The 20,409-nt window shown below is 47.2% G+C and overlaps 1 protein-coding gene across 1 annotated transcript in view; it reads right to left on the bottom strand.

The window, feature by feature from the left end:
- Window positions 1-3,505, bottom strand: part of LOC140901703 (sodium- and chloride-dependent GABA transporter 1) — a 33,798-nt gene extending 30,293 nt beyond the window's left edge. The window contains exon 1 of the mRNA XM_073321001.1: window positions 3,268-3,505. Coding sequence (XP_073177102.1) covers window positions 3,268-3,505 — 238 coding nt within the window. The remainder of the gene's footprint in view (window positions 1-3,267) is intronic.
- Window positions 3,506-20,409: the final 16,904 nt, after the last annotated feature.

The raw sequence follows: 20,409 nt of genomic DNA, 5'->3' as shown, positions 1-20,409 counted from the left end.
ACCTGCTACAATGCAGCCCCAATCTTAGTTGGAGCCTCTAGGCACTAATGTGATACAAACAAATACTACTAATAATTAGTAAATAAAACGGCCACCACTGCCCACTGATTAATTACCAGGATATAAAAGCACCAATATGTTTTTGCTTGTAGCCTCAATCAAGGTCAAATGCCAGTCTTTAGCAGGTAAAGAAACATTCACTATCAGGTATGCACAGTCTAAATTTCTCATCAGACAATTTTGAGGACCTACTGAGCGACATTCAGTGCTAAGGGTATGTCTACCTGGGATGAATCTCACCCTCACTATATCCCTGATTAGAACCCAGATTAAATCGACTGGGGATAGATCCGATATGACAGCAGTAAGTGAAACGACAATATTGTCATTCCGTTCAATTTGCCCATGCGTAATGGAAGCAGCCCACACAACTTTGCTTTCAACACTGCACGTGCGGATATATCATTGGAGTTCCACCCACTGTCTGCTCAGCAGTGAAGGTGCCTCAGCCTAGGTGCGGGAGGCGTTGCCTACCCAGTTCTGAGTCAGATGCTGACTGATCCTTCCTCTCTGCTTTAAATTGGCTTCGAGCAGAGCTTTGGGTGTCCCTTTGCCTGCTTATTTGCAGACGTCAGCAGCCTCCACTGCTGCTCATTGTTGCAGGCTGCAGAAAAGGCTGCTTGTTGGTAGCCAGACTGGAAGGGGACCAGAGGAGTGACTGATGTAGATGGCAATGAACAGCCAGCATGGACCAGCAGCATGGCGTATGCAGGCACAGCACACAATTTTACATTTCCTGAGAGCAATGTTTATTATGGCAACTGGCAAATTTGCTAGACTCATCCAGCATTTTCTGAACATCCTGCTGGATTGCTCTGTGTCCCTGCCCCTGCTGTGTTAGAGATCATATAGTGCTGGATTTGTAACACTACACAGCAGCACTTGGCACTTCCCTCCTTGGGGCTCAGCATGTTTTGCAGAGAGGAATTATTTTAGCTTCATATCACCCCTGAGGTCTATATTATCATCTCCAATTTATTTATGAAGCAACAGCCATGCTGAGGTGCCGTGACTTGTCTGAGATCATGCACCCCCAGTGTGGCAGAACCAGCAATAAAAACTACCTCTCCTGTCTCTCGGTACTTCACCATAAAACCGTTATTCCTTATGAATTGACATAAGAAAACAGGAACGGTCATATCAGAAGGGATAGAAAACTGGGCCACCTCACCTGGTGGCCAACAGTAGTCGGTGCCTGATACTTCAGAGGAAGCTGTAAAAGCTGATACCTAAGGTACGCTATTAGGAAGAACTTTCTAACTTAAGGGTAGTTAAGCACTGGGATAGACTTCCAGGGGAGGTTGTGGAATCCCCATCTTTGGAGGTTTTTTAAGAACAGGTTAGACAAAGACCTGTCAGCGATGGTCTAGGTTTACTTGGTCCTGCCTTGGTGCAAAGGGTTGCCCTAGACCAGTGGTTCTCAACCAGGCGTCCGGGGCCATCTGGAGAGCGGGGGGGGGGGGCACAGACAGGTTTCAGGGGGTCCGCCAAGCATGCCTGGTGGCAGACTTTCTAGGGTCCAGGGCAGAAAGCCAAATCCCCGCTGTGCAGAACTGCAGCCAGGGGCACCAAGCCCCACCACCCGGGGCTGAAGCCAAAGCCTGAGCAACTTAGCTTTGTGGTCTCCCCTGTGGTGTGGGGCCCAGGGCAATTGCTCTGCTTGCTACCTCTTGATGCTAGCCCTGGCTTTTAAATACAGAAAAACAGTTGTGGCACAGCTGGGCCGCGAAACTTTGATAGCATGTTGGGAGTGGCCTCCGAAAGAAAACTGTTGAGAACCCCTGCACTGGATGACCTCTTGTGGTCCCTTCCAGCCCAACATTTCTATGATTCGATAATCTGCTGTGGTGGAATTTCATGGGCAGAGCATTGTCTAGTGATTAGTGTAGGGGACAGGGAGTCAGGACACCTGTGATCAGTTGGACAGGTCTCTTTTCCCAAAATGTAAACTAGATGAAACAGACACAGGCAATATCAGACATGGGACAACAGTACAGTAAGGAAGGCGTGGGAGAGATTGCTCATGAGGAGGACAAGCAGGTCAGAGAGGAAGTGAGTTTTTAGGAGGAATTTAAAGGACGGGGAAAAGAAGACTGGTGGCCTAGGAGGGGAAGGTTTTTCAAGCATAGGGGGTAGCATGACTGGAGGGGGAAAACCAAGACTGGGAGATGATGATGGAGTGGGGCGAAGTGAAGAGGGTGGGGAAGGAAGTAGGAAGAAATGTGAACCTAGTGACAGCTGGAGCTGAGATTATTTGTAGCTTTGGAGGTGAGGAGAAGGAGTTTGACCTAGACATGGTAAGGGATGGGAAGCCAGTGAGACAAGTGGAGAAAGTGAGTGACATGGATGAAGCAGTGAGAGAGGAAGGTGATGTTTGCAGCAGAGCTTTGAAAAAATGGTGGGGAGGGATTAGAGGACTACAGAAAATCGAGGCTATCTAGGTACTTCTATGACTACCATCACTGGAATATTTTAGTGCCTCAATCACTGATGGATTTTATCCCTGTGAGCCAGGCTAGTACAAATAGCCCCAGTTTATAGAGACAGAACGGAGGCACAGCGTGGATTATGTGACCTGCCAAAGTCACAGAAGTCTGTGGCTGAGCAGGGAATTGAGTCCAGTTCCTTTGATTCCTAGTCCAGTGCCCTGCTTCCATCAGACCACCACTCTCACACACTTTAAGAGATGACCAAGGTAAGGCCAAGGGATTTAGCCAAGGGGGCAGTGAGGAAAAGAGGGATTTTAGTGGAATTGAAGAGTAAGAAGTGATAGCACTTAGCAAGACACTGGGTACATGAAGAGAAGGGCTCTATTTCCATCTGTGCCACAGAATTCCTCAGTGACCATTGTTAAATCACTCAACCTCTCTGTACCTCAGTTTCTTCACCTGTAAAATGGAGATAGTAATACTAACTTCTCTCACAGCTGTGTTGTGAGGCTTAACTCATTCATGCCCGTACGATCCATCCATGGGTGAAAGGCACTGCTGTATGGAAATGCAAAGCATTACTATGATTTCTTCCTGATCTCAGCTGGCAATTGGCTTATGCTGCCTCAGTATATCTGATGTGGTGAATCGTGGGTACACTGAGGGCAGGACAGGAGGGAAAAGAATCAGTCAGTGTGCAGACAAATTTCAAAACACTAACTAGACCCTTGGGTTGTGGCTGATATAAAGGAAAATGTGTTTAGCATTCTACACTCACCTCCTCCATTCTTGCCACAGAGATATGGGAACCGCCAGACATTGCCCAGCCCAATGGCGTAGCCCACGCACGACAGCAGGAAGTCAAATTTGCCCTTCCAAGAACCTCTGTCTGGGAGCTCCTTCATCTTCTTGGTGTTCCCATCTCCTTGGCCAATTGGCTCGAATTCCTCAATGGCTGCCTGCTTCACCCCGGAGGGTGAATTCAACTCCACAGATGTGTTGTCAATCTTCCCCATAGCTGCTCACGTTTACTGCATGGGTTGGAGGGGCAGGAATGACACTCTCAGTCCCAGCTGATCTCAGATTAAATGGGACCGGTGAGTTGGACAAAGCTCCTGCTGGTACCTCTGAGGAGAAAATGGAAGGAGAAGTTGCTCTTTGCCCAAAACAGTGGGATAGGGTCATAGGACTATGAGCCACATCCTCCTGAATGCTCACGGACTGACTCGTTGTGTAGCCTTCAGCAAGTCATGTAAACTTCTCCGCACCTGTTCCTCAGCTGCCCCATACTACAAACCCAACAGCGAACAGCTCATCTGGAAAGGTGCAGGGTCAGGTGGGAGGTGCGGAGGGTGCTGGGGGCCAGGCAGGGGGTGAGGGTTGGGGATGGGGAGTGCAGGGGCAGGGCTGGGATGGGCTGGAGGTGCAGAGGGCCGGGCAGGAGAAGCCCAGGTCCTGTTGTAGTTGAGCTGAGCAGCTCCAGGGGAAAGGTTGCTGGGGGCTGAAGGTCTGGCCCCAGGGGCTGGAGGAGGCCAGGGGAGAGTTGCAGGGGGTAGATGGGGAGTGGGTTCCTGCTGCAAAAGTTTGGCTTAGGACAGCAGATTGGCTTGAGTGGCCTCTGGGGATAAGGGAGTGTGTGTAAAAGAAGCAGAAGACACAGGACACAGAGAGAGACAGAGAGAAGCAGAAAGAAAGCCAAGCAGACACTGCCTGCAAGCACAGGGTGTGGCCCCCAGGAACCCAAGAGAGAGGTTTTGGGTCAGGGTGCTCACTGAACAAGTCTTGGCCTTGTAAGAAAGGACACTGTCTCTCCTCTTTGGTTCTTCCTGTGCTCATGGAAACAGGACTTGGTAAATAAACAGGACTGCATCAAAGAAATACCTGACTATCACCAATTTCTACTGCTAACTGGAACAACCCACAAGATGCTGCATTTGGCTAACTGCTCAGATCAAAAGGCGTCACAACATGAAGATGGCTTCCCATGCCACGGCAGACCCTCCTGCACTTTGTTGTGAGGTTTGAGTCTCTTTCGTTGTGCAATATGGTGTGTGAATGTATCTAATCGTCATTTTCTACTGGTAGTCTCTCCAGATGAAATTCACCCATATAGCTGAGGGCCAGCATGGGCCTCTGCACCACTTAAGTCCTTTTGAAGCCCTCAACATAAGGCAGAAGAGCCTGACCCAAAGCCCACTGAAAATTCCCATTGACCTGAGGCCCTAACTAGAGGATATAAGCCATGCATTGGCACCCTGCTCCACTAAGAGGAGCTTGTATTATACTCAATGATACCATCCTTACAATCCTCCAGAGAGATTTGTTGGGGCAACAACATTTGCAAATTCAAAAAATAATAGGGCAAGTATTAGAATACAAAATAATGCAGTGAAGAGGCAACAGTGTCTAGTGGCTACAGCTGGCCTGGGGCAAGTCATTTAACCTCTCAGTCTCAGTTTAGAGAGATAATAATACACATTTGCCTCGCTGTGAGTATTCATTAGCGAATGATTCCAAAGTGCTTTGAACATAATGTAACTACCACAAACATGTTAAGTGGTATTATTGGGTCCTAGCAACTACAGTGATTGGCACCCTATTAAATACAATAGATAGATAGATTTTCTTCTGCTGTATAATCTAACAAGGAAGGTAGAAAAAGTATGGTGATGATAAAAGGGAATGGGAGGGACAAGAAAATAACTGTAATTCTTATACTATAAATGAGGTGCCACAAAAGCTTCTGCTTCCCACCCACCCTACACAGAATAGAGACTCAAACCACTTTCCTGCATGCTACAAGGCCAATTTTGATCAATGTAATTCCTTTCTCCAATAAATTGTTAACTGTCCCTTCAGAACTAGGGCTCAGCTGATACTTTGAGACACAAGAAACTCCAAGGGAAAAGAGACTCTTTTCAATAGCCCATGACACAAATGCCAGAATAGCCCTGTCATAAATATAAAGGGAAGGGTAACCATCTTTCTGTATACAGTGCTATAAAATCCCTCCAGGCCAGAGGCAAAACCCTTTCACTTGTAAAGGGTTAAGAAGCTAAGATAACCTCGCTGGCACCTGACCAAAATGACCAATGAGGAGACAAGATCTTTTCAAATCAGGAGAGGGGGGAAACAAAGGGTTGTCTGTCTGCGTGATGCTTTTGCCGGGAACAGATCAGGATTGAAGTCTCAGAAATGCTGTTAAATTAGTAAGTAATCTAGCTAGAAATGTGTTAGATTTCCTTTTGTTTAATGGCTGGTAAAATACGCTGTGCTGAATGGAATGTATATTTCTCTTTTTGTGTCTTTTTGTAACTTAAGGTTTTGCCTAGAGGGATTCTCTATGTTTTGAATCTGATTACCCTGTCAATTATTTACCATCCTGATTTCACAGAGGTGATTCTTTTATCTTTTCTTTCATTAAAATTCTTCTTCTAAGATCCTGATTGATTTTTAATTGTTCTTAAGATCAAGGGTTTGGACAAATTGGTGAGGATTTTTAACCAATCCTTCTCCAGGAAAGGGGGTGTAGGGCTTGGGGGGATATTTTGGGGAAGACGTCTCCATGTGGGCTCGTTCCCTGTTCTTTGTTTAACACGCTTGGGTGGTGGCAGCATAGAGTTCAAGGACAAGGCAAAGTTTGTACCTTGAGGAAGTTTTTAACCTAAGCTGGTAAGAATAAGCTTAGGGGGTCTTTCATGCGGGTCCCCACATCTGTACCCTAGAGTTCAGAGTGGGGAAGGAACCTTGACAAGCCCATTTCCTGACATTTGAAAAGAAAGGTTGAATTATCAGATCATTACTCTGTCCCACTCAATCTGCTAACCCGATCCAAAAGAGCAACCCACCCAATCCTGGTATTTAAACTACTCATTTTTTAGAGCAAAAAGATTGTAGAAAATGCATCAGGAAATAAAAGGGAATAAAGGACTATTTACAAAACTACACAGAAGAGGCAGCACCAAAAACTCTATGGTGGGCTGTCTGCACAATTAGCTTTGCCTAGAGACATAACAAATTAGAGCAACCAAGGATCAGCCAAAGCCATGTTGACTCTTTTGCTCAGAGACAGAAGCTATATGTAGGCTGATGTCTAAAATAAATAACCCCCATTCTCCCTTTGCTCCTTCCCAAGCTTCTACAGTCATACCGCTTAAAGAAATGATGATTACATGACAATATGTTACACTTTCTATATTTAGGGTGGGGATGGAGAGAAATTGGACTGTACTGGAGGTTTCATCTTGGCTTGCAATGAGGAGATTGTTTTATCTCCACCTGGAGGTGGCTAAACTTTTGAACCCTGCCAAAACTGATTTATAGGACACTCAACCCAACCAAGAGGCCAAGGAGAGGAAGAATCAGTGAGGCATCACAACTACCCCCGGACTACTGCTATAGACAGTAACATTGCAGTGCCCCCGTGTACCCCACCAGTTTCACACATCACTAGCGTTGTAGGATGATTGTGCGACAGAAACTGAAGGTGGAAGAAAGTGGGCATCAGTGAGGGGAAAATGCAGTCTGCTGGGACAGGCCATGTGGGCTGAAATGCGAGTAGCCCGCAGGTGACACCCAGCTCTATATCGCCTATACATCAGATGTGAACAGCACCCTCTCCCAGCTTCCTCAGTGGCTAGCCAAAATCAGCAGCTGGTTAAAACTGAACTGAGGCAGAGCTGAGGCAGTGCTACTTAGAAGAGAGGAGCACTTTGAACAATGATTACTCCACAAAATCCATCACTTTTGAAGGGGGTCTGCCCTCAAATGCTTGTGCTGATCTGCAGCCTTGGGGATTTTTCAGGCTCCTCGATACCCAAATAGCCTTGGCAGCAAAAAACACCCACTTCCATATGTGACTGGCCAGGAGATTGTACCCCTTCTTATCAGACACCATCCGGGCCAGAGTGACCCATGCATTAGTTGCTTTCCACTTTGATTACTGCAGTCATGTCTAGGAATGTAATCGCACACCTTCCGACTGGTACAAAATGCAACAGGCACTACCTCAGGAACACAGGTCTTCATAAAGACCAACTCCTGAGCTCCAAGCCCTACACTGGCTCCCTGATGAGAGCAGAGTACTTTTCAGCTTCTCCATCATGTCACATTAATTGTTCTGTAAAGTGCCTAGCACACTTTGGGGCACTGTAAACCCCATGTAATTATAATTAATGAGATCAGAGCTACAAGCAGGAGTTGGGCTGTGCTCTGCAGAGCCTTGAAAACGAGGCCAGAGCACTTAAATGTGATGCAGTGGTGGGTTTCTGCATGCAGCCTGCTTCGCACACATTGTAAACTCAAGCTGAGATTTTCAAAAGCACTTATCAAAAGTTAGGGTCCTAAATCTATGGCAGCTAAATAAGTGACCTGAATTTCAAAAGTGCTAAGCAGTGAGCCATTAGGGGCCTAACTTTGGGTACCTGCTGGGGTGTGATCCAGTGCCCACATTCCCATGCACTCCAATGAGTGCTGGATCAAACCTCTGTTTCTGAAAGCCTTAATTTTGGGAGAATTCCACTTAAAAACAAAAAAATCCCCCTGAAAATGCACAACCTCTGCTTCAAATGTGGCAAGCTGAAATTGAGATCAGCAGCGACCTTTTGTGTTTTCACGTCCTTCAATGTGAAATATTAACCGACTCCTCAAATTTCACAGAAAAACAAAATTTCAGGGGTATGAAATCGCCTGAAACAAAACAGCAAAAATACCCGTGGCAATGTTTGTGAAAGATATTTTCACACTCCTCCCCCTGTTTGGCAGAGCACTACTAACCACACAAATGAATGTCACAGGTAGAGTCACAATTAATTTAATTACATGGCCCAAGCTGTTGTTCAGTCAATTAGCCTGCTCCTTCCATCCACACCATTTTAATGACAGCCAAGCAGCCTCGCTCCTCCCCCCGCAGTTACTTCTTGTTTAGAACTGTGACCAGCTGATTAAGCCACAACAGATTCTGTGCTGATTTTCTGCTCTTTGCAGAAGAAGCATATGTTTAAGTTGTTTGCATCTGTGATCATTAATATTACTGGCACCCCTCGCAGAGCAGTGAGGCTGCAAATAGGGCTGTTCAAAAATTTCCCTTCAAAACTGTTTTCCAAAGGAAAACTAGGTTTTCGACACAACAACATTTTCACAGAAAGTGCCCTCTTTGCCTTGGAAATTTTGGGGCTTTTTGCTGAGAAATCAGAAACTGGATTTTTTGTTTGTTTCCAGCAGTTTTCAGGTAAAAATTATTGTGTTTCAGGGGTTGATTACTTTGATGGAAAAGCAAAAATTTCATCTCAATTTTTTTTTTACAAAAACAAAGAGGGGAATCTGTTTGTCATAATTTTCTGCCAGAATTGCCCCTCCCCTTCCCCTGACCAGCTCAAGCCTGCAACACAGCCAACAGGAAGTGAGAGACCAAGATTCTGACCCCTCTCCCGGTCCTGATCTCCTTAGAGTCAAAGGGAGGACCTTCCTGATGTTGAAATATTCCTCATTCCTCTCACAGCAAGAACCAATAGGATTTCCCTGCCAACAGCACCAATTTGGCCAGGCCTGACCCATGTTTTACAGACTCCTCCCTGGTATGGGTGACCCTAGCCAATGCCATGGCAGCTGCTGGCTTCCACAGCCTGAGATTTGGGTTTTTTCTCAAGCTGGCCTCCCAGAACCGGGTGTTTCTGGGCACAGCAGACAGGAAGCTGATGGTTGACTGCTTCCCACCCACTACCCCCAAGGCTGTCTCTTGGAAAGTCTCTGCCCTGGGTGTTGGTGGCACACTGAAAGGTGTGCAGGGGCCATGTTACTAGCTGACTCAGACAGACTATCCTCTGGTGTTCCCTAGGTGCACTTGCTGGAACAGCACCCCTACAACCCATAGAGAGGGTGCCAGCTGTTCCTCATTCCATGCTGGTCAGTGCTAGGGAAGGAGTTGAGACCATAGCCTGAGTCTCACCTTACCTCTCCCTCAATGCCTTAAAGGCAGTTAGCACTCACAGTTGGTGCTAGTAAGAAGCAGGTGTTGTGCTCCTCAATGGGAACCTGTGCGACCCTTTCATAAGGGTGCAAAGACAGAGATGTTCCTTGCATTCTTCCCCCCTGTGCAGAATCTGGCCCTCTGAGACCACAGGGGAACGGGATTCCTTCCTGACCCCAACAGCCCCGAACATGAAATCTGACCACCTATTACCTTAGCATGCAGAGCGCCGAAGGTTATTAATACTAGCCCCCTTTGAGCTCTATCTCCAATAGCAGCTCTCCAGTGCCTTTCGCACTGCGGACTGCTTCAGGCCAGGAGACGCTTGTAAGATGCACTGCACTGCATGACTGGCGCTATATAAATAACTAAAGCGATGGCTGGCTACATCAGACAGATTTTGAGAAGCGTTCCACGCTGTGAAAAAGGCTGAGATCGACTCCCTCCCAATCCTGATTCTGCACTTTCCCTGAAGCAACTTCAGTGCTCGGTTACATGAAAAATTAACATTAGCACAGTATTAAGGAGACAAGATGTAAATAAACTTGCTTTAATATGACAGGTGCAGCTGTTTTGTTTCTCTCCATCTCCTCCTCCCATTCCATTCCCCCCCTCCCCATTTTGTATCTGCACAGTTTATTCTCTCTCTCTCTCTGGGTCTCAGTCCTGACATTGCTTATTACCCAACCTCCTTCTGTTATCTGCAGCCCCCAACTGCTCTAATCTCTCTAGGTCACTTTGCTATTTAGCTCCACCTTCAAGTTGGTTTGCTGACCCTCCAATGTTAGTGTCATGCTCTCATTTGATACTGGTCAAATTTATTCCAAAGAAAACACCCGGCTAAGAAAGAGAGGGAGGGTGCAGAGAAGTGGCGGTGGTTTAAGTTTAGTCAGGCAAACAAATCATCAAGAAATTCTAAGAGAAGCCTGCTATAGGACTGACTGATGCTAATTGAAGCAGATCCGGGTACATGTAAAACGCAATGCCACAGCTCACCTGGGTCAGCTGACTCTGGCTTTCAGGGCTTGGGCTGCATGGCTAAAAATTGCAGTGTAGATGTTTGGGCTCAGGCTCACACCCCTCACTTGTGGGGAGTGTCTCAGAGCCTGGGCTCTGGCCTGAGCTAGAACTACTACAGTGCTATTTTTAACTCTGTAGCCTGAGCCCCCTGAGCCCAAGTCAATTGACCCAGGCTCTGAGACTCGGTACTGTGGGGTTTTCTATTGCCATGTAGATGCACCCTACCTGGAAGTGCTACTGGGGCTGCCAGTGGCCCAGAGAAGACAGCCCAAGAACCACAGAACTATCATTTTTGACTCCAGGATGTCCTGTGGGAGTCTCAGAATTCCACAGGATGATGTACCGTGGGAGGACTAACCGTTAATCCTTTGTTCTAAGTTCACCGCCCAGTAACTGCATAAAGTGATTCCCTAATTCTCATATTACGTAAAAAGAAGGAACTTCTCTTTAGACCCTCCATATTTTTGTACATCATTCAAATCCCTACAAACTCTTCTCCTTTCAGGGGAGACACCCTGGGCAGACACCTTCATTGACCCTACATCTTTTTCCTTCAGAGAATCGTCAGGTTCAGAATCCAGCGGCATACAGGAGATGTGGAGGCTACCATTCCCGAGGGTGTTACCTTGCCTTTCTCTAGGGGAATGCACCAGACTTGGTAAACATAAACCATATTACTCAAGTATCAGGGTTCAGGAGTGTCACTGGCAGGGCATGGTCATTTTCAGGGAAGGGTCACTCACTGCATACTTGCAAAGACTCCCAATGGCAACAGTAGTATGTGGTAGGCACAGCTGCACTAGGATTATAAAAGACCTTTCTGGCAATGTAAGAAACATCTCTCACTGTAAAACAACATTACCAGAATGTTGACTTTTTTTTAAAATAAAAAGGGGGGGGTAAATGAAGAAATTGAGCAGTAAGATTTTTAAAATATAAATGTCTGACAGGAAATTAGAAGCTTGTAGACATTAAAAGGCTGGGAATAGCTAAGATTCCAACACCAACCTTAACTCTGCCCCCTTGACTTTACTTAATCTTCCCATGCTGGTGGGAGAATGTAGGAGTTGTCAGTTGAATGAAACACGGGCATTCCCTAAGGTATACTGGAACTACAATAGTATAGTCTTGTTGCCTTAGCATAATCTGCACCCTTGATTCCAGTCTATGTAAAGTAAATTGGGAGTGTCTTAAGTCTATCCGACTATGGTTTGTAGGGTAGTGTGTGCCTCTAGCTTTAGTGGCCTGTACGCTTAGGGATGAAATGGGAAAAATTGATCTGTACCTTATATCTAGAGAATGGAATTGTCTGTTAAATGCTGGGAGGGTGAATGGGTGCAGAGGGTATCCAGACCATAGTGCGGCTGTGGCTAAGGTCATGTCATGGACCACAACCTTTTCGTAGCATTATCTATAGAAGAGATGGGTCCAGTGAAGGTCTGTAGCCAGGTCTACCCTTAAGGTCTTTAATGAAGGGAGATACCCATACCTGTGAACAATCAGTCCAGATCGCCTCAGGTTCCCCTACCCACCAAAACAAACACACCACCAAAACCCTCATCTCTCCAAAGATTACACAAGAGAAATTTCAGACAGAAAGATTTTTTTTGAGGAAGCTAAAGGACAGGTGGCAGATCAAAATTGGGGTTGTAGTGGAAAATTACAACCTTAACTGTTGTGGTTTAATAATGGAACAGTGAAGGATCAGAGACTTCACGGGGAAAATGACAACTAGAAGAAAGAAAGGCTGGAAAAGTGGGAGGTGACAACCCAAAGATTGATCCATGATGGTTAAAGCCTCAAGGAAGTGAGTTCTTCTTCCCTTACATGGCACAAGAATAAACGTAATGGCTGATATTTATCTCCCAAAGGGTTCCATAAAACTTTACGTACAGGGATCACTTTGCCCACCACTGGGATGAGGCAATTGTTTAGCAGTATACAGGATCACTGCATCACTGTTCAGGGTGGGGAGGGAAGAACACTGGATGAAGTTTGCAAAGCAGCACAGTTAATTTAGCCTCACAACGTCCGTCTCTTTCCATGGAAGGTGTGTGGCTATATCTCCTGCACTGCCTTGAAAGGCCTAACCACTGAAACGGCAAGGTGGAATTTAGGGAGGCAGAATGTAATTGCCTCGGAATTTGGGCTTAATATTCTGTCTCTCACAAAAAGGTCTATGGAATTTTTAATAACCACGCATAGGACCAGGATCTCATTCAAATGATAAAACCGACTTATACCATATGAGTGCATTGATTCAGTTCTGAGTATAAGTGAAGCCTACTGAATTCTGTAGCTATAGCCCTGGACAGGCACTGAGGGGACTTGTATTCTCCTTTCAGCCACAAATTGCTTCATTCTCCTCCTCTGTGAAATGGAGGTGATGATGATTCTCCTCCCTCCTCAGGGTCTTGTGAGGCTTCATTTACTCCTGTTTTGAAAGCTCTTTGGAAGAACGAAATGCCCCAGCACAAAGCACAGTTCCTCTGCAGGAATCACAAGTGAACAGTGCTAGATAGTGGTGCCTCTGTTATGTGCAAGCCAGAGAGATGGATCCCTTGGTCAGAGATTTCCCTTGACTGTCTCAGGAAAAGCTTTCATTCACACATATCCAAAAGGGCAACATTTCGCACTGTCTGGGACTTGCCTGTAAGTGTCAAGATATTAAATGAATTATTATTTCTATTCCTGTAGCACCAAGAGGCTTCCACTGAGAAAGGGCCCTTGTTTTGCTAGGCACTGTACACACACAGTGAGAAACAGCACCTGCTCCAAAGAGTTTACAATCTAACCAGATAAGACAGGCAAAAGGTGGGGGAAAGGAAGGATTATCATTCCCAGTTCACTGCTAGGGAAGAGAGACACAGAGAGACGTGACCAAAGTCACACAAGCAGTCTGTAACAGAGCCAGGAACTGCACTCGGATCTCAGGAGTCTAAGTCCAGGGCCTTCACCATGAGATCATCTCCCGCAGGGGTGTCACTGCAGACCTTGAATCACTGGCTCTCTGCTTCTCCAATGTATGGGTCCTGGCTCTGTGAGATGATGAGAGGAGTGCGCAGGTCGGCATTCCGTAATGGGAAATCAGACATTAGCTCCTGGTATCCATTAAGTTGCTCAAGAAAAAAAATGTATTTGTAGGTAGATAGAGTGGTGACGTTTGCCCCTGGCTCCGTGACAAAAGGAGTCTCAAAGTGTGCCAGACCTTTGGAGCGGGGGTATTTAACACAGGTCAGAGAGCTGCACCAAACACGGATACAATCTGAGCAAGGACCCCAGTGGAATGAAAAGCAACCACCAGGACTTTAGAGCAACTATTAGTGGCCAGAGAAAGGCAGCAGAGAGATCTAGGGATGGAGCTGTCCTCAGTCATACCCCACTCGTGGGGGTGGAGGGTGGAAAGGGGGGTAGGAAAGGAGGATCAGGAAACTAAAGGACTTTACCTGCAGAGCGATAAATCTCCCGGGGGGATGGCTCTCTCTCAGACTGTGGGGTGGGGTGCCATGAGGGTGGATTTGTACATTTGGCAGAGACAACCCCTCAAAATGCACATCCTGCAAACCCAGTGGCTGAGGTAGAGACTGTCAGAGCCATGGAAAGTTTGTGGAGGCTTCTCTTCCCTCACCAAAAGGTCTTGAGAGGCAGGGAAAGGCCACAGTGCATCTCCTCACTGGGAGTCCAAAGGAGGACAGCCACCTTTAAGTAAGGTTTGTTTCTGCTCCCCCTCTCCTCTACCCCTTTTCCTCTCACTCTCTCTGTCTTACAATGATCAGGTTCCTGAGGGGAACAGTGGTAACTCAGTTACTGAGCACAGGAGGGCAGGGAGCGGAGACCCCAAGCGCCCACTGGCCATCGATGCTGCAGCATTGGCAGGAAGTGAGAGACCATGGCCTGAGCCCCCTGCTGAGCGAGCTCCTGTGACAAGATAATCCCAAGGGTGTGTTCTGAGTGTGTCACGGGTTTTCTCAAAGGACAGAATGTTGCAAAGGCCCAAAGAGAAATGCTACCATTGAGAAAAGGCCTGGACCCTAAATCCCTGAATAAGGACCCCAGATCTCCCACCGAACCTTTCCAAATATTTGTCCCTGCTCTCTGCCCAGCTCCCCCATTTCCAACCCTTCTGCTGTATTATTCCACTTCTCACCAGGTATCCATTTAATTATAGTTCTTCACTACAGCAGGGATTTTTTTTCTCACTGCCTTTAGCTGCCGTTTGCAGAGGATTTTTGGGGCAATGGGATGATATCAGTTTGGGAGAGGTGCTTTCTTTCCAGTGAGACCAGCCGGCTGTCTCCTTCCTTCCCCGGGGGGCGCTCACAGTCAGAATGGCAAATGGGTGAGGAAATGTCAACTGAACACTGTTGGAGACCAGAGTCCGTCCCTTCCTTCCTGGTCCCGTGGGTGCAGAGCACTTTCAGCTCCCATCAAGTTCAACAAGAGTTAAGGCTGCTCAGTACCCAGCAGCCCTGGGCCCTCACATGACCCCAGCCCAGATTTGTTTTACTGCTCTTTAGCTAATCTTGGATAGGCAGCTGTTCCCTCTTCTCTGCTCAAATGCCCTCTTTGCTGTCGGATCCCAGAGGTCTGTACCCCTGCTGTAGACCATCACCACACCAGAAGGTCCCTGGGACTCACACTCACATACCAGAAGAGAAACCTACCTCATGGAGCTTCTTGGTCCTTAAGGATGGCTGCAACCCTCGGAGCAGCTCAAGGGGACACTGGACCAGAAGAGCACATACTGGAAAGCCCCGGCGCTGACAGGAGAGCTTTGAGCCCCTCCTGCCACATGCCCTCCTCCCTATGACTTGCCCCGCACAACTTCTCATTACCAATATTGACAAGTGGCTAATGAGCTTTGAGCTCACGTCTGATCAAATCAACTCTCCGCATGTCGGGGGGCTTAGATGCCGCTGGAAAAACACATGTTCCCATGGAAGTAGCCTGGAGAGAAAAGGATTCAAGGACATGGACACATGGGATGGGGGTGGGGAGGGAGAGCAAGCCAGTGCCCAGGGCTCATCGTTCTAACAGGCAGGGAGCTGGTAGATCCATGATAAGAAGGAGGTGGGTGAATGGAATGCAAAGGGATCCCCAAAGACACTGGTGCTGAGGCAGCCCTGGTGGGCTGGCTGTAGCATAGCTGGAGAGGAGGTGGGGGTGAGATCAACAATGCAGGCACTCTAGCTAGTGTTGGCTCTAGGCACTTGCGTGCCCTGTGGTTAGAGTGGTGCTCTTCAGATATCTGGGGCCCTCGGAGGATGTGGAGCTCAAGGTGGATGTAGTTCTCGTGGTCTTGTGGATGATGCGACGCCCAGCATGGAGCACACATGAGGGCAGTTCTCTGCTCAGTAGCCTTCCCCTGCTCTGGATTGCCTCTCCTGTTTTGTGACAGTGGACATATCTTGGGCTTTGAGACATAAACTGATCACTGCAGGGGTTAGGAAGGAGTGTGCCCTAATGTACAACATTGCAGGTAGCCAACGGCATTGTTGGCTCTTGGTTTGATTTTGTATTTGGGGGAGGAGAGGGAGAGTATTGCTTTTCACTGGAGCATCATGTATTGGCCACTGCCAGAGGTAGGGCTGGTGGATGTAAAAGACCAGTTGTCTGATATTGCAGATCCAATGTTTCTCCCAGTGGGGATAGCCAGAAATCATGATTTTTCCTTTTTCAGGACCTGCAACAATTGGCATCTACTGGGAATGCTGAGTTGTCTCTCAAAGGAATTGTAAGCAACTGACTGCAGTGCAAATGCCTCCTCCTCATTAGGGATGGTATTTTCAGAGACACAGACGCACTCAAGGGAGTTAACATGATTCTACTCAGAAAGTGCCCGTAAAAATGACACCTTTTTACTTAGCTGATCTGCTCCTTGTGGGAATGCAGAGCTGCATAGGCTCAAATTAGTGACAAAAATACACTTAACAGCTCTTGCCCTGCAATAGGCACAGCTAAAATTGACCTGGATTTGATTCTTTCTGGTGCATCATCAACAGAATGGTTTGCTTCGTTCCAATCCGTTACACCTGTGCAAACCCACTTGAGGTAATGGGGCTGCACTGGTGCTGCTGAGGGCATACCATGGCTTTGAGACACTTTATAACTGCTGATGATACCCAAGAAGGAAAGAACTAAGATCTCAGGTTGAGTTCGCAGAGCGGACAGCTAGGGGGAAAAGAAATCTTTCCCCAGGTGAGTGCAGCACCTCTGATCTGGAGTCACCCAGACACAAACATGGAGTCCCAGGATGCCGTATTAAGTGCGATTTTCAGAGTAGAACCACACTTGAACGCGCACCACTACATAACTGAGAGGAGCATGTCAAAGGCTATATGAACCCTCCTTAGCGCCTCCTTTATTAAAGGAAAGCTGTGCTAGCCCCATTCCACTGAGCTATGTTCAATGACAATTCATGCCCAGAAGGGCCCATCCGTATAAATAAGTGTTTTACTAAATCATAACACGGACTAAGAGAGGTCAGGGAAGTGCAGAAGAGATAACAGGCCATTCGTGGCCACTGGGCAAAGGAGACAGATGCCAGTGTCAGAGCTGATATAAGGAGCTGGCCAGGCTGAAAATAGGGAACCCACTGCCTGCCTGTGCGGAGAATGGGAAAGGGGAGAAGAGCCCACAGATGTGTGGGTATGGTCCAGCCTCTGCGAGCCAAATGCCAAAGCTTAATGTGCAGCATTTGCTGTTGAAGCAATATGCTGGATCTGAGGCCCTGGCTCACCTGCAGGGCATCCTGAGGTAATGGCACTTGATCTGAGCTGAGGTAGGCCCTGAGACTCCGAGCTGCACCCCCGCCCTCGCACCACACAAACCAGCAAGAGTTCTCCGGGGCTTCCCGCTGGGAGTAGGCAGGTGACAGTCATGTCTCTGCTCGCCAGCCTGGCCTCCCTTAGGACACTGACTGATTCTCCCCCCAGATGCTGATCGTCTCCTTTCCCTGCCCAGGAGCAGTATCATGCCTCCTTACCAGCTCCTCTCTTACCACCAGCTTCACACGTAAGGAGAGAGGTGGAGCTGGTAGGAGAGCAAGCTGCTTTCTGCTGACAGGCTCCTGCCAGTCAGCCCATCCCAGGGTCATTCAGGGGATTAGACACCATCTCCCTGCTTTGAGCGGCTCTAAAAGCAGTTGCCCAACCAGTCGTCCTCCTCCTTCCCTCATCGTCTCTTCTTGCTTTGCCTAAGCAATTCCCTCATGCCACCTGCCCTGACTACTGCAGACACACAGCCCCTCTCCCTCTGGCATGGAGTCTCTGCATCAGTCACCCGTCCACCCTCCTGGCCTCTTTATAGGGATAGGGGCAGTTGAGAAACATTTCTTTTACCTTGTGCAGGGTGTCCCAGCCGAGCAACAGGGATACTGTCTGCTCTGTCCTGCTGGTGGTGTGGTCAGAGGAGTGATACCAACTCTTCCTTTCAACCAGGAAATGGAGATGGACCAGCATTGCAGAAAGCCAATCTAAAATGTAAGCAGTTATTTCAGAGAGGACTCTTTAAAACACATGCACACAGACACACACACACACTTGAGGGTTTGCTCTACAAGACCTGCCAATGGTCGCTATGTTGGTTTGGGATGGGACATGCCTACCCCTTAATTAGATTGGCACTTGATAAGATTAAAGGAAAAGAATACTACACATAATGTCCTGGAGATCTCTCCTCTGGACTCCAACCAGGACTTTGAAACAACCAACAAGGAGTCTGTGTTCCCTACCGTCTAAGGAATCCATCTCAAGTTTTAGAGTGAGCCCAGTACAGGCTAGCTCAGAACTGTGGGCATTTAGTTAGTACAGTATGGATACAAGCAGAGCAGAAAAGGGGAATAGTTCTTCTCTCACACTGGGATAACTCCGCTGGAATTATTCCTAGTTTGTACTGGCATAGGGGAGATCGGAATTTGGCCCCACTAGACTGGGACTCAGGACACCTGGGTTCTAGTCCCAGCTCCACTGAGTGACTTTGATCAAGTCACATCCCTCCCTGTACCTCGGTTTCCCCACCTGTAAAATGGTGATAATGAGACTGACCCCATTTGTAAAGTGCTTGGGGATGTACGACTGAAAAGCTCGATGTAAGAGCTAGGTGCTGTTATTATCTTTGAATCTCATCACTTATACACCTTGCTGTCAAGTCTCAGTGTCTTGATTTAAGGAGATCCCTAGTCACCTGGGAGGTCATACTGTGTTAGGTAGGCAAGGTTTACTTGGGCAAAACCAGGTTGGCAGAGAAGTGGCCAATGGCTGCAGTTCACAGTGCGTGCAAATAGCATGTTTGGTGGGAAGCTTGTACCCAGCCCCTAGTCCTCCAGCTCTCAAATCAAAAATTAACATAAAGCCAACTCTGCAGCAAGGCTTCAGGCTCACCGACTTCATGAATACTCCATTCCTGGTGACAGTTCATTGCAGTTCCCTCTCTGTCTTCAGATCTCTCCTCAAGACCATCTCTGACGAGACTCCTATAACAATGAAATCAGATAGTCAGTGGTGGCTGGTGTGAGGGGCAGATGGGAATAGCCTCCCTTGACTTTGTCTAGTTATAATAATGTCCAAAAAACAAATGTATCCAGGCATATATAAACTGTATATATTTATTGGCCCCCTCTCTCCTGACCCATGTCACTTGCCCTCTCAGCCCTAGTTCAGCAAGATGTTTAAGCATGCGTCTAACTTTAAGCCCACGGGTAGTCCCACTTAAGTCAATGTGAGTACTCACATGTTTCAAGGTAGGCAGGTGCTTAAGTACCTTGGTGAACTGAAGCTGTAGATTGTAAACACTTTGGGGCATGGCCCATGTCTTTCTGTGTATTTGTACAGCTCCTTGCACAATCCCAATTGGGGCCTCTGGGTGCTACCACAATATAAATATTAAACAACACTAACAGAAATGGCAATGACATGTGCGCTGTGCGAACTTCATGGGAGAGGCAGTCCCTTTACTGGGAACGGCACAGGCATCCGTCCAAGCAATATTCTTCACAGACGTGCAGAGAAAGCAGAGCACAAAGCAGCTGCTCTTGCTGAAGGAATGAGAAAGGAGCTTGAGATGAACTCCTGTGTTATAACAAAAATTAACACACTGTGGATGTCCAGACACTGGATTCCACAGTACCAAGGACTCTCCACAACATGGCATCAAACTGGGTAAATTCTATATTGTCCAACCCAAAGGAAAGTGGGATCGAGAAGAAAAGAGGGCAGGGGAGGAATGTGCCGTGCCAGGTTATGACTAGGCCAGCGCCAATAATACAGAATGCATTTGGGAACATGCCTGAGAGCAAGACTTGAGAATTTACTTTGATGGATGGCACTTGGAACCCCTTTATTGGTTGTCCTCCACAGACATTCATGTAAGTGAATTTTCATTCACTAAAGCACTTGCCAAAAGTGTTGCAAAGACTCACGCAAGTGTGTATTTGCAACAGACGTGCTCAGGTAGCCACCTGCAAAGCTCTTTGTGGCTTGGGGAGTTACCCAACCTGGGAGCAATAACATACTACATGATCTGGGTGACCAATCACACAGTGTAGAGAGCAAGTTATGAATAAATCGACATTCGATGCAGTAATAATGGTAAAAGAGTTTGTGAGCAACCTATTAGTTTGAAATTCATTTGCATAAACAATTAGTTAAATGGTTTTAAAATAATAAAAAGGCATACAAATTTAAGCCTCGTCATGGATAATTTGGGAACAATAGAAAGGGTTATGTGCCTTGAATGAATTGGTTGCTGCTGTTAGCATGACCAGCTCTAGAGCTGATTGACACTGAAAACTTGCTTTGACATAGCTATATCTCTCAGGGGTGTGAAAAATCCACACACCCCGAGGCCTGGTCTACACTAGAAAATGAAAAACCCACACCCCCGAGTGACGTAGCTAAGCCGACCTAAATCCCCGAATACACAGTGCTAGGTCAC

This window comes from Lepidochelys kempii, chromosome 1, assembly GCF_965140285.1.
Source record: "Lepidochelys kempii isolate rLepKem1 chromosome 1, rLepKem1.hap1, whole genome shotgun sequence".
Lineage (NCBI taxonomy): Eukaryota > Metazoa > Chordata > Testudines > Cheloniidae > Lepidochelys > Lepidochelys kempii.
Note: the sequence above shows the minus strand (reverse complement) of the source record. Positions and strands in the feature narration are given on the sequence as shown.